The sequence below is a fragment of the Halichoeres trimaculatus genome, unplaced genomic scaffold, assembly GCF_033239565.1.
Source record: "Halichoeres trimaculatus isolate MK-OKI-2021-1 unplaced genomic scaffold, fHalTri1.1 fHalTri1_scaffold_4, whole genome shotgun sequence".
Taxonomy (NCBI): Eukaryota; Metazoa; Chordata; class Actinopteri; order Labriformes; family Labridae; genus Halichoeres; species Halichoeres trimaculatus.
Window position 1 is genome coordinate 10,135,434 of NW_027437182.1, and position 12,885 is coordinate 10,148,318.

A 12,885-nucleotide genomic window follows, 5' to 3' on the forward strand; every position below is an offset into this window, starting at 1 on the left:
AATTTAAGAAAAATGTGATGGAAGCGTGCGGTTAGTATGCGCATTATTTCAATGGCCACTTTGATGATTACGGAAATTAAAAACGGAAAAAAACGTTTCAATTGTCTGCAGCCTTTCCGGTTAAATGGTGAAACATCAACGTGTTTCGCTCATAGACTGTAAAAAAAAAAAAAAAAAAAAAAAAAAAAAAAATATATATATATATATATATATATATATATATATATATATATATATATATATATATATATATATATATATATATATATATATATATATATATATATATACAGTCTATGGTTTCGCTGTTCAGAGGTGTTAAATGATGCTAACGTCACCCAGAACCGAGACATTTCCGACCGTTAAGAATGACACGCGGCACATGCGCAGTGAAGACTGATGAGCTTCGGTTAAATATCTCGACTTTTTTCGATTTACCAAAACATCTAATGCAGCTGATGAAAGGGAAAGATGCAAACGGGAAAAGAAGTTTTAATGTATTTGTGAATGGATTAATGACTTGACAAACAATTTTGAAACACTTGACTCAGTGTTTTCTTATTGATTGTCCTTTCACTTCTTTCTCAAGTATTCAATTTGTGGAACAGTGGAAACCTAATTCAGATTTGTTTCCTGTTGATTAAATTTGTAAAATTGAATTAAGAAATCTAATAATATATAAGTTACAGCAACCAGATTCTGTATAACTGCATTATGTTTGGTATTAATCTCTGCAAACACTGTACTCCTCCTCCCTTTTACAGATCACTCCATTAAAAGAAGTCACACTCCAGAGTTTCTTAAAAATGTATTTATTTCGTAAATAGAACCGCATCTTCATAAACATCAGCTATAAGACAGATTTACAGACAGAGGGAAGGACAGACATACAGATAGACGACAGATATCAGTCAACAGAAGAGTGATGATGGTGGGTTATTCATCGTTTGGGTGCAGCCTGATTTACTGATGACAGCAGACAATAAAAATGATTTCAGTCGGGTGTCTCTCACAGGCTGATGCTGAGTCACAGGACAATCTGCTGCAGAAAACTGATCATTGACATTTCATTCCTCTTTTTAGCTGATTTGATCGAGGGAGACATTAATTTGATTCAAGTCTGCAAACCACTGGCTGGGATTTCAGAGAGCACATCAGCACTGAAGTCAGCATTTTCTGACATCTGGGTTCAAAAGTTCTGAGACTGAATATAACTGCTCTTTTTGTCTTTCATATCTAATTAAACTTGCTTCTGATAGATGACTTGATCATCTCTTGAATCAAATATTAAATGATAATTTTTTGAATTATGTGGCCGAGTAATCTCCTGCTTCCAGAAATACCCTGAAGGGAGGAGGCCTCATTTCTAAACGGCTCATCTGTCCTGTGATGAAGCTTTGATGACGTCAGTGCTGTGGTGCTTCTGCACAATCAATCTTCATAGTTAGGTCACATTATAATGCCTGTTTTTCTACTTTAACAGAATTGAAACACCAGTGAAGTACTGCTCACCCTGATATGACATGTAGAAAAAAAAAGAAACACCATCTGTTCCTGGTTACAGTCTCAGTAGATAAATAATGAAATGACTGTTTATGTCATATCTGCTGTTTAAAAAAAAAAAATGTAGTCAAGACTCAAATTATTTTTATTTCTCACTCCTGCTTCTTTCACACTTTTTTTTTTTAGTTTGATTGCAAGTCATTCCATGTCCTGTCTTTTATATCTTTGTCAAAGAGCTGCTTACAGGGATATTACGTGTCACGAGCTATTGTATTAGGAAACAATGGATGCCGGTCACTTTGGCCCCTTAATGTGAAACCGCTGGGTGAGGTAGCACGCAAGCTTTGCTACAGTTTCTGCAGATGGGATGAGTTTGCCACATTATTTGACTCATTTCTTCAGACTCAGTTTAGGTTTCCTCTCTGCTGAGATATATTCAGATCTTTATTCCAAGCCTTTAAGAAATACAAGTTTTCAGATCCCTTTTATTAACTGTGGCTTGTGATTACAGTATAATTATTATCATTTTTTGTCTCTTTAGAAGCTTTTTTTTCCCCTTCTTGTTACTTTGTGCTAAATGTTATGGATGCAGCTGAACACAAGGGGGCATCAGAGCAGCTTTAACTCTGCAGGTGTTTTCTGCACAGCTCAGACTTTCTTGCTCTGGGCCAAGGAGGACTTGCTCCTCTGCCATCTGCTCTGCTGTCATTCAATGACTCCTCAGGGTCGCAGCTCTGAATCCAGGAAGTCCTAAAGCACACTTAAGAGGATTTCTTTATTCAAGAGAGGAGCAAGGATGAATTCAGGTTTTACTGTTGGGGTGAAAGAAGGTGGTTTTCTTTTGGATTGCTCAGGTGATTGCTCCTGGTGAATTTAGACATTTTCATTAACTGGTAAGAGTTTTGTGTTTGTTTACAATAAAACATCAGACAATTCTAGTGAGATTTAACTTTTCATTAGGAGTTTTAGTTTGTGGATGAGAAAAGGAGAGTATTATGTCATCTAAATTTCAGTTTCATGTCTGTTTATCAGGCAGGTCAGCCTGTTCAGTCTGTAGGATCCAGTGTTTGTTATTAAGGAAAATGATCAGAGATACTCCTGAATGTATGCTTCATCATTAAACAACAGTTGACTAATTAAAGGTCCAAAATATAGGTAAAGCTCTGAAAACAGTGGATCCCACAAGTCCCATAATGCACCTTGATTCCTTTCTGACAGGCAATCTTCCAGTGTTTCCCATGATGCCTGAACTGACCTTAACAGGGGAAAATAGCATGATCAGCAGAATAAACAAAACTGTATTTGTTTCAGTCCAGGTACAGATTACAGCTTCCGTCAATGTATACAGGTAGACTTTTTCTTAACAACATAAACAAAAAACATAATCTGTTCGGGTTTAATGGATGGAGTGGTGTACCTGGAAGTGTCCTTTAAATGTTCTTTGACAGAGCAGAACTCAGGTGTGCAGCTAACAGCTCCCAGGTGGAACAGAAGAAGAGCTTGGATGGAGTTTTACCCTTTTCATTACATTACAAGATCAAGAGTTGCCGTTTTCAGGCCATGTACAGTCAACAAATATAAACTGATATGTAACAAAAGTTTAACACATGAAAAAAAAACATACAGAAATAATAAATAGACATGTTCACTGTCACCTGTGTGAACAGACAGGATGTAACAGGTCCAAATCCAACAATGTACCCTCAAGAAAATTAACAAAGAAAAAAAAAACACATCTGACTCTGATTTTCATCCTAACCACTGACTCTGTGTGCTCCATCTGTGTGATCTGAGGCATTATCTGCACACGTACCATTTTTGATATTGGGTCTAAAACTGTTGTCTACAGAGGTTTCTACAGTACTCTCCTGTGTCTCCCACAAAACCTCTAAAGCTGACTGACTTCTCTCAAACCACTGAGACTTGTTATTGTTGTTTATGTGTTTTCCAGAGAGGACGGCAAACCCTGGAGCTGTGAATCAAAGAGGATAAAACCATTCCCCCAAAGTGACGCTGTTACCTCCAGAGCCTGACAGATGCAGAATTCCTCAGACCCATACATATTCTTAATATGGCAGCTGATGTTTGAATATCTGAGCTGGAATGGAAATTAAACTTTTTAATGTTTCTATATATTGACAGATATTCAGAAGTTGAAATCTTTAGGTAAGATCATAAAAAAATAATATAACACATTTCCAATCAGTTCTGTTGGCTGTGACGCTCTGCTGTATGCTGCAGACTGAAAAAAACTACATAATGACCTTCCTACATCACCCCAAACAAATATATTTTCATTAAATGTTCTGATAAGCAAGTTTCTACAGAAGAGAGGCCATGGAAAATAAATATTTTGGAAGGGCAGAAAAAAGCTTATTTTTCCCTCTAATTTCAACTTTCCAATCAGATTTCTGAGAAACAAGTCAGAAAAAAAAACAGAATAAAATCTTTTTTTTTTTTAAGTTTTTAAATTCTGACTTTATCTTTTTTTCTGGCCTAACTTCCAACTTTTTAGTGACTTGCGTCCTCTTCTGTAGATTTTATATCTATGTGACATACTGGAAAAAATATGCCAATAGCATCAAACATGTAAACTGATATCACCGACAGATCAATAAATCCGTTGGGCTCTGATGTGAACAGAGTTTCAAATGATTTCTGATCCTAATGCCACAGCTGTGGTGTAAAGACACATCTGCACCATTTTGGTTCCTTCAGGGGCTGAACTGCAGACTCTGTCCGTACCTCACGTACACCTCTCATGTTCCTGCTGCTGTATTCCAGCAAATCAACCGCTTCAAGTATCTGGCAGCAAGAGAAGCACACAACTTATACGTGTTCTGAATCATACTGTCTGTATTTGGACAACAGAAAGATCCAGTTGAGGTTTTTTTCTTACTGAACTCATCTCCATAGTACCTGATTATTGTTATTTTGGTCAGTACCCTAAACACAGATACCACAAAGATACTTCTGACCTCAGGGGTCATTCCAGACCTTACAAAAAGGCATTGTACCACTTTTCCTTCAACCAGCATGGCCGATTAACACAAACACCAATACTCCCACACACACAAACATTTCATCAACATGAGGATATAAACACAAGGCAAAAACAGTGAAAGAATGATTGATGATTTCACCGATGAAAGACGAACAATGACTTTAAAACAAGACAAAAAAAGGTGATTTTGATATGTGACTTGTGCAAATGTTCTGCTTTTCGTTTCCTCTCTGCTGAAGCTGAAATATATTTATATATATAGCTATCACTCTAAAGATAGAGACATTCTGCTGTCTGGGTCAACGTGCATCAGCTGCAGTTTGGAAAAGCATCTCACCATTAGGGCCATTTTTACTCACTGAAAAAGAAATGGGACCATTATCTAAACCGATTCTCCGGGGGTATTTTTAGGAAACTGGGAGGAATGTTTCTACTTTTAACGTAAGAAAATTTGATCCTGTCCCCTGAAAATATTCCCAGAGCAGTGAGGTCTCTAATGCTGAGGTGCTTCTGCTAACCAGGCTGAAATAGAAAAGGCATTTAAGGGGGGAAAATTTTCCAAACAGAGTGAGAACAGGCTCAAACAGCTTCCATCGATAAGCTACCAGCAATATCACCTCAGGAAAATATATGGCTTTTCAAACAGACCCTACCCAGCGGAGGAGAGGGAGGCCTGAAAGCAGCGCGGACAATAACAAACGTCCTCTCAACAGTATAAGCTTCTGTACAATCAGGCACAAAAATAAACTTCTTCTTTCGCACTCCGGTCTGAATCCTTTGGTCTTTGGTTCTGCTGTAGAGATGAATCTCCTTCCACAGTTTTCAGGAAGTTCTGTAACTCCAAAGGGAAAAAAGTTTTTACAGAACAAGCATGGCTCCTAAAGCTACTGGTCTTTTCCCTTTCCACCAGAATGAGACAGGACGAACATCTGGGCAGAGGAAGTTTATGGAAGTAGCATCATGTTGGGCCTCAGCTGTTAAGACGTCATACAGTCTGATTCTGTCAAGCTTTGTGCTACTTTCTGACAGCTGGCCTCTAAAAACTGGAAGTCCAAACCAGATTAAGAAGCAGCATGGATGATTTGTGAAGTAAGTCCATCCTGCTTCAAAAAATTATGGACGAGATCATTTCACGTCAGTTGCAAGAAACAAAAGGTCTGCAACTGAATCAAAAAATGATAAATTAATTTCTGGTGGAGAGTTCATGTTCCTGTCATTTGACATTTTCTCTTTTTGGATCAGATTGCAGACGTCCTGTGAGCAGCTGCAGTATGATTATTGTTGACTACATTATCTACAGACGTCAGCTTCATCCCATATTGACTTTCCCCAGACTTCATGTTTTATTTTCTTCCAGTTGCAGCTCTAATTCTGTGTCCTCCTCATCTTTTGTACTATGGATTGATTGCTCTCAGCCTGTTGCAACCAGCCGGGTCCTTTGGTTTGATAAACTCAGAGAGCTCCCATCTGTGCCGCGAGCATCGACTGCAAACTGAAGTAGGTGCGTTAAATGATGCCGGGGGATGTGGTGGTGTGATTATGACTCATAGCGCAGCGGTAGCTCTGCCTCACTGAGTGCTCAAGACCCCTGGGTGTCAGCAGTGGGTGGCCTCGATGGGTGACAGGGTCAGGATGCTGCGATCGTTGGAGTAGAAGTTCTCCGTGTCGCTCCAAGACCTGAAAGCAGGCAGCAGTGAGTGAGGGTTAGAGGAATGACTGTGTGTGTTTGTGTCTGTGTTTGTGTGGGTGGGGTGTAGAGGAGAGGGGGAGTGGGCTCCACTGTCACCAGCTAAAGTAGTCTAATCTAGACATTTGTGTAAGTTCACATCAACGCTGGGAAAAGCAGAGGGTGAGGGATGAAGGAGTGAAGGGTTAGTAATGAGTAAGATGGTGTTAGCAGTGAAGAGGGTCTCACCATGCACTCACACAAAGGTTAACTCTCTTACAGTGAACTCAGTTTAAATAACCCAAAAAAGTGCATTTTGAAGTAAGTAATGAGGTATTAGACAAATGTTTGCACTAAAAGTCAGAGGAGGGAAAAAATTGCATCTAAGTCCCTTTTTTCTTCGATATGGATACAGAACAACAAAACTTTAATCAGGTGTTACGTTTTATGCTACATGTTTTAACGGTTAGAAAAAACATTGATTGTCTTTTAATATAAAAAACATGGATGAGAAATCTAGATTATGTCATTCGATATGGGAATCTGTGAATATTAATCTTCATCAACAAACTAAATTTTGTTAGAAGAAAAATAACTGCTAAAGAAAATTTTGGGAGCATCTCAGTCCATCCATGTTTAACCTGGCAATAAAGATAAGACTGCTGATAACTCAACTTCCAACTCTGACTGCCTGGCATTTAGGAGAATAATAATCAATACTCATTAAAACTCTAAGGTCTTATTTTTCCCAACTAGAGGACATGCTGAGACTCTGATTTTGATTAAAGTCAAACTAAAAAAAAATAAGTGCATGTTTTAATCCATGTGTATCTCCTGTAATCTCTTATAAACTTAATTAGCCAAAACAGCAGCAGTGTGCAGCTGAGACAGCTCAAGGATTCAGATTAAATTAACCTGTTTAAGGTCTGCTCATTTGCTCTTTGGTACATTATGTTTCAGATCCCACTCTGCAAAAATAAAGTTAAAGGTTCTTCAAGGCTAAAGCTTCTTCATTTCTGTCTCTGGTTTGCTGTTGATGGAGGTGAGATGGATAAAAATCAATGCAAACATCATAAAGAGAAATGAATCAGGAAAACAAGCATCACAACATTCTTGCCTCATATACTCACTCTGAGGAAAACCAGGACTGTTTTCTTCATTTCATAGCTTTACTTTACTGAAAAGTCTTTTATGACTCTCAATATGTAAACAAAACGTGGTTTAAAATCTATATATTCTTATCTAGTGGCATAATGATGATGGAACAGTCCCTTACTGTTATTAGCTTAGCGAGCTGGCTCTCCTTTGGAAACTAACAAACAGCTTTAGCTCAGTCTCCATTCGTAAACAGCTCAAACATTTTCAAACTAAAGGCCAGTGATTCAAATGGACAAGAGGGTCAAACCACATGGATACATCATGAAAGTGACAGCTTGCTACAAGGTCACGACAAACTACCCACGACCACCTCCGTGCTGATTCACGTCAAAGTAGCACAGGAGTCAGTGGTCAGAGTAGAAGCAGCAGGGAGGAGCATAAAGACTGAGCTCAAACACAGCCGCCTTTTCTATCTGCTGCTCCTGATCCTCACATGACAGTGTGAGTGTGTGTGAATGCAGCTTGGATATATGACAAGAGAAGACCGTAAAGATTCAACACCTTAATTCTTGCACCTTACTCAATCTCTAAATGTCAGTACCACCGATTAATCCTCATGACCTTAGACGAAAACAACCGCTTTACGACCTTTAAAAGAGGTAAACAGGGTCACCTAGGGAGCTGAAATATGCTGCTGATTTAAACACTGGTTAGACCAAAGACTATCTCACAAGCGACTTCAGCTTCTAGACTGTCTACCAGGCAACATCCTAGTGCAAAAAGCATCTTTGCATCTTGGTGTGGGGACTGAACAAAGAAGACGTTAGCACCCATACAGTTTTAGGGTGAGCCGATGGGAACATGAACCCCAGAAAAGAACACATCAGGCACAATTCTGTCAAGACGCAGCTCAACAGGGACGTGTACAGAACATGAATAATTAATTCAGAAACATTATGCAGATTTCAGACACAGAAGGACGAAGACACAGAGGACAGAAGGTGTGTGAAGAGGGCACAGTTACACACAGATCTACATCATATACAAAGGCAACAGCAGCCCCCATGCAACAAGACAAATCAGGGCTTTCTTGTGTTTTTCAGCCTGAGTGGATGAGACGGATGGAGTTTCGAAGTGTGAGGAAGATAAACCCCACCCACCTATCACACACCAGGTGATAAAACAAACACATCCTCAAATTTGGCCTCTTCTCAGAAGCTCTATACGGTTTCAGGATCACGTGAAAAGAGAATGGTAGATACATGTAATTAGACTCTCAAAGACTACATTTCCCAGCAGCCTCTTTGGGTTAGGATTAGCATTGACAGCTGAGTCTCCATCTTAGGGTTTATAGTTTTCAAACTATGTGTACAAGAAGATGAAGAGATGTTAACACTTTTGATCATTCAGTTTGGTGATAAAACACATTTTCTTGCAAAAACATTTTCCTTTGAGAGAACTCTCTTATATATTTTCTTAAATTGAAGCATCTTAGGGTACAAATGTTTACGCAAAAATATCAGAGGCTCTTGGAAAAGCCTACCTGCTCTGTATTTTCTTATTTGGCTTTGAATAATTCAGAGGGAAACTATTTTGTTGACAGTTCCTGCTTGGGCCGGCATTCAACGTTGCAAAAAATACTCCCAATATATACTAGATAAATAACTTATTCCTCTATATATGTCAGTAAATATGTTTGATATATATGCCCTACCCAGGATATGCATGTTATATAGGACTGGGTGGGCGTAATCAGTTTCCCCCTATGGCAGTTTCATAGCATTAAGGCCAAATGCGGGCTGGGTCTCACTCATTTTTTTGTGTTTTTTTCTACTTTTACTTCCTTCATCATAAAAAGGAAACAAAAAGAAAAGTAGAGGGTCAAACCAGGAGAAAGAGAAAGAAGAGACAATGTGAAAGGAGAGAGGGGTATTAAGAGAGGACACAAGGGGGGAAACAAACCCTTTACATTCAGCCCCGGGTTTAGTATTCGTGCCCTTTTAGTATCTACAGTGTAAAGCACACCCAAGCAAAGCCTTTTTCTCATGTTCATTGTTTACGTTTATCCATCAGGGAGTACAAATTGGCTGCTGTTTGCTCAGCTGGAAGAATCCAATTGGCTACTTTGTGCCAAGGTCAGAAAACAAATCAATCATTCCTGCAGGAAGAAATTCATCTAAAGTGAATCATGCATTTAGAAGTGATTCGACCCTGGAGCTAAAGTAATTGTTTCCTTTTTGACAACAATTGAAACAGATTATTTTACAGTGTGAGGACAATGTAAGCAGCATAGATGATCTTTGTTATGATGCTTTAAATGTTTACAAGTTGCAGGATTAAAAATGTTACAGCCAAGATCAATTTTACATCTCTACTTTGAGACTTTTATACCTTGATCCTAAACTGACCACAGAGAGTCTGCAGATTTTATCCAGAGGGGCTGAAGAGAGGGAAGGATCAGTGCATCCCTAACACACAGACACACACACAAACGCATAAATCATGGACAGACAAACATGGGTTCCCACACCATGTGGCTCTGTACAAGGCTGCAACACAAAGAACAAGAATGCTACATCTTCATTACTGATGTAATCAATACTAGATGTCCAGAGTTGTTTTTAAGAGTATTGATTGCTCAGCAGAAAGGGTTGATCAGGTCAATTAATCAATGATGCCTCTGAGACTCTTGGATTCACGTAAAGAGACACAAAACGACAGAATCTGCAGATTAGGCAGCAAACTGTGACCCCAGTGCACTTCTCTTTATGGCCGCCCTCGGCAAAAAATAATTATGAAAGGAAAAAAAAAGTGACTGTTGCTTAATCTTCCTGTATCACAAAGTGGTGCTGCAGCAGAGTCAAAATGTTCACCTGCACTTACTGGGAGTGCAGCGAACAGGCATCAAGTTTCATCAGCTTAACCGCTCTGTGACATTCAGGGATGCCAAAATACAAAACTGCAAAGTGCAACTCAAGATTAAACCGCTACTTGAGGAGCTAACCCTTTCACATCTCTTCAAGCATGGGTTAAAATATCCACAAACAAATTTGGTTTCTTGAACAAGTTAAGTAATGACCAGCTAACCAGTATCAGGCTGCATGTCATGTAGAGGAGTCAAATGTAAGGAGAAAAAACTAACAGAAGCTAACAGATCAAGTGAAATGACACACAGACGTCTGTTAAAGTGCTTTGAAGATTGGGCCAATCACGCTAACTCCTATTGGGCACCAACTTTTGATTGGACGGGAAAAGAAAAGACAGAACAGACAGAAAACAGACAACACATGGACTAACAGACAGAGCTGCCCTAATGTAGGGGCTACACAGACAAGACAGGTTACATATTTTATTAATAAGACCTGCTAGGTGCCAGCAGATCTGCAGTAAGGGCTTTTAGGGAACCAAAATCTCCCTGTCTAGACCTCCAAACATCCACATGTGCATGCTGTGTGGAAGCCATAGCCATTACAATCTGGTCAGACGTTGGTCTTTCTGGTTTTGGTGACAGGGTGTACGGTTGTGTTTCTGGTGGTATGAGCGCAACACACATTTCTATCTGGTTCACTGAAATGTCCAGACTCCAAACTCTCCCAGCACACACACTTCAAAAAGTGCAGTCCATGAAGTCTCACATCTTCAGGGTCTACCTCCTCGTTTGTCCTGCAGTTATTCTCACCGCACCCTAACACCAGTCTCCTTCACCGTCTGAAACCCTGCTTCCCAACAAACCGCATGCTCAACCAAGGATCGGAACAAGAAGGACTTACAGTAGAGTTGGAGCCACATTAAGGCCTATAGCTGTCGGGACTGCAGCCCACATTTTTGAAACCATGAGGTGTTGAGCGCTCATCAGGATTCATAATCATTGATTCCTGCAGTCGGCGTCGTCCCCACCTGTTGCTGCGGCTGGCGCTGCCCTGGCACTGCCCGGTCATTTGCTCCATGAAGCGGGCCAAGCGGGTACAGCCGCTCTGCCCATGTTGGTAGCAGCACAGGGACTCCACACAGCTGAGGGCCTGCGCCTGGGGGGCTGATAGAGACTGAAGGAGGGGAAGATGAGAGAGAGAAGCAGGGTGCGGTAGAAGGTAGCAGAGAGAAAGAAACAGAAGATAAAAGGAAGGAGAAGGGGAAGATAAAAGGAGAAGTGAGCAGAGAAAGACAAGAAGAAGATTATTTCCATGAAATTGAGGTTCACTGTCACATTCAGACATGGTGATAATGCAGGATGAGATACTGCATGCTGTCACAGGTACAATGATTTGAAACATGCAACACAGGGGTCTGAAATGTAACATAAACACTGAAATAAATCCTGTAAACACAGAAAAATAAAGCAATGAATGAAATAAAAAGTAGTTTATCGAGGGTGGGTGTAAAGCAGATAAAGTTGGTCCTTGGCCTTATTAGAAATTCACATCGGAGTGAAAGCTTCAGCGGCTGAATAAGAAGTCTGACTTCAGACTTTTCAATGAGACAGTGATGCATACTGTAGGTAGTGAAAGCTGAATGGAGCTGCTGCCTAGAAACCTGCAGGATCAGGTTGCGCTGTTAAACTGAGTCAGCACCCGAGGGGGGAAGAGAGGAAGAAAGAGATGGAGAGATGGAGAGAAAGTCAAGAGCAAAGAGAAAACAGAGTGTGAGGTTACACTTGTGTAGTATGAACCCCTAACTGTCCTTCTCTCAAACATAAAAGGGCCTCATAGCTACTTCTTAACCTTAAACACATGAACTGAAGTGACCTGTGTGGTTTTCATTAGTCCAAAAGACAAGTCTTGATTGTTTTTATCACTTTTAATACAGACTATTTTGGTAAAATATGTGTAAGATGTTTCAAAAACTTGCTTTTTAGCACACTTTTCATCTACTTTCATATTTTGTCAAATAAGCATGGCATATAGTCAAAATGAGCCTCATCTGTAAATCCCTGTGCGAGCCTCATATTCCAGCGATTTTGGACGGTGATGCAGTCACTGTAAGATTTCTCTGCAGCAGAAATTGGAGCTACAGCTGGCAAGAAACCAAGGTTCTGCCTCTTGGCCGGCAAAAGCAAAACACAGACAGGACAAACTGACTATGATTTATTCCGGCGGTGTCAGGTGTCCCTGGATAATTAATGTGTGGCTTTCCTTTTTCCTTTATCAGAACATATTGCTTTTATTTCTAATAAAATAAGGTCTGTTTTTCTTACTTTAAAACAACAGACACCACTGAAATCCTGATGACAAAGTTTGGAGTTGAAGAAAGTAACTAAATATGAACAGAACCAAAGAAAAAACACATCCGCAGCTGTAGGTGTGGATGTGTCATTGAATCCTGCTTTTAATCTATGGCTGATAGATGGGTGATACTGCCTGCTTGTCAATCAATGAAAAAGCAATCAGCCCTCACAGGGCTTGTAAACCAGAGGAGACTGTAGTCAGTGTAGAGGAGATGCAGTTAGCGATGGTCATGCAACAATAAAATGTGTTCTCCACTGCTGTTTATGCAAGAAATAAACAGGAGAGGAGAATTTGTTGAGCTGATTACTTTCTGAGAAGCTGTTTGTTGCGGGTAATTTTATTAGTGCCTGGGGAGGCAGCAGAAACAGGAGACCAAGCCAAGCTTTATGATT

General features: G+C 39.9%; 1 protein-coding gene across 4 annotated transcripts in view; it reads right to left on the minus strand.

Annotated features, from left to right (window-relative positions):
- Positions 1-796: 796 nt before the first annotated feature.
- atp11b (ATPase phospholipid transporting 11B) overlaps positions 797-12,885 on the minus strand; it is a 52,506-nt gene continuing 40,417 nt past the window's right edge. For 3 of the 4 annotated variants that reach the window (XM_074669186.1, XM_074669185.1, XM_074669187.1), the window contains 2 exons: positions 11,169-11,314; positions 797-6,184 (listed from right to left, as the gene is read on the minus strand). In XM_074669186.1, coding sequence (XP_074525287.1) covers positions 6,103-6,184; positions 11,169-11,314 — 228 coding nt within the window. In that variant the 3' untranslated portion in view covers positions 797-6,102. Of the gene's footprint in view, positions 6,185-11,168; positions 11,315-12,885 lie in introns of those variants that run through there. The other variant, XM_074669188.1, reaches the window with a different exon arrangement.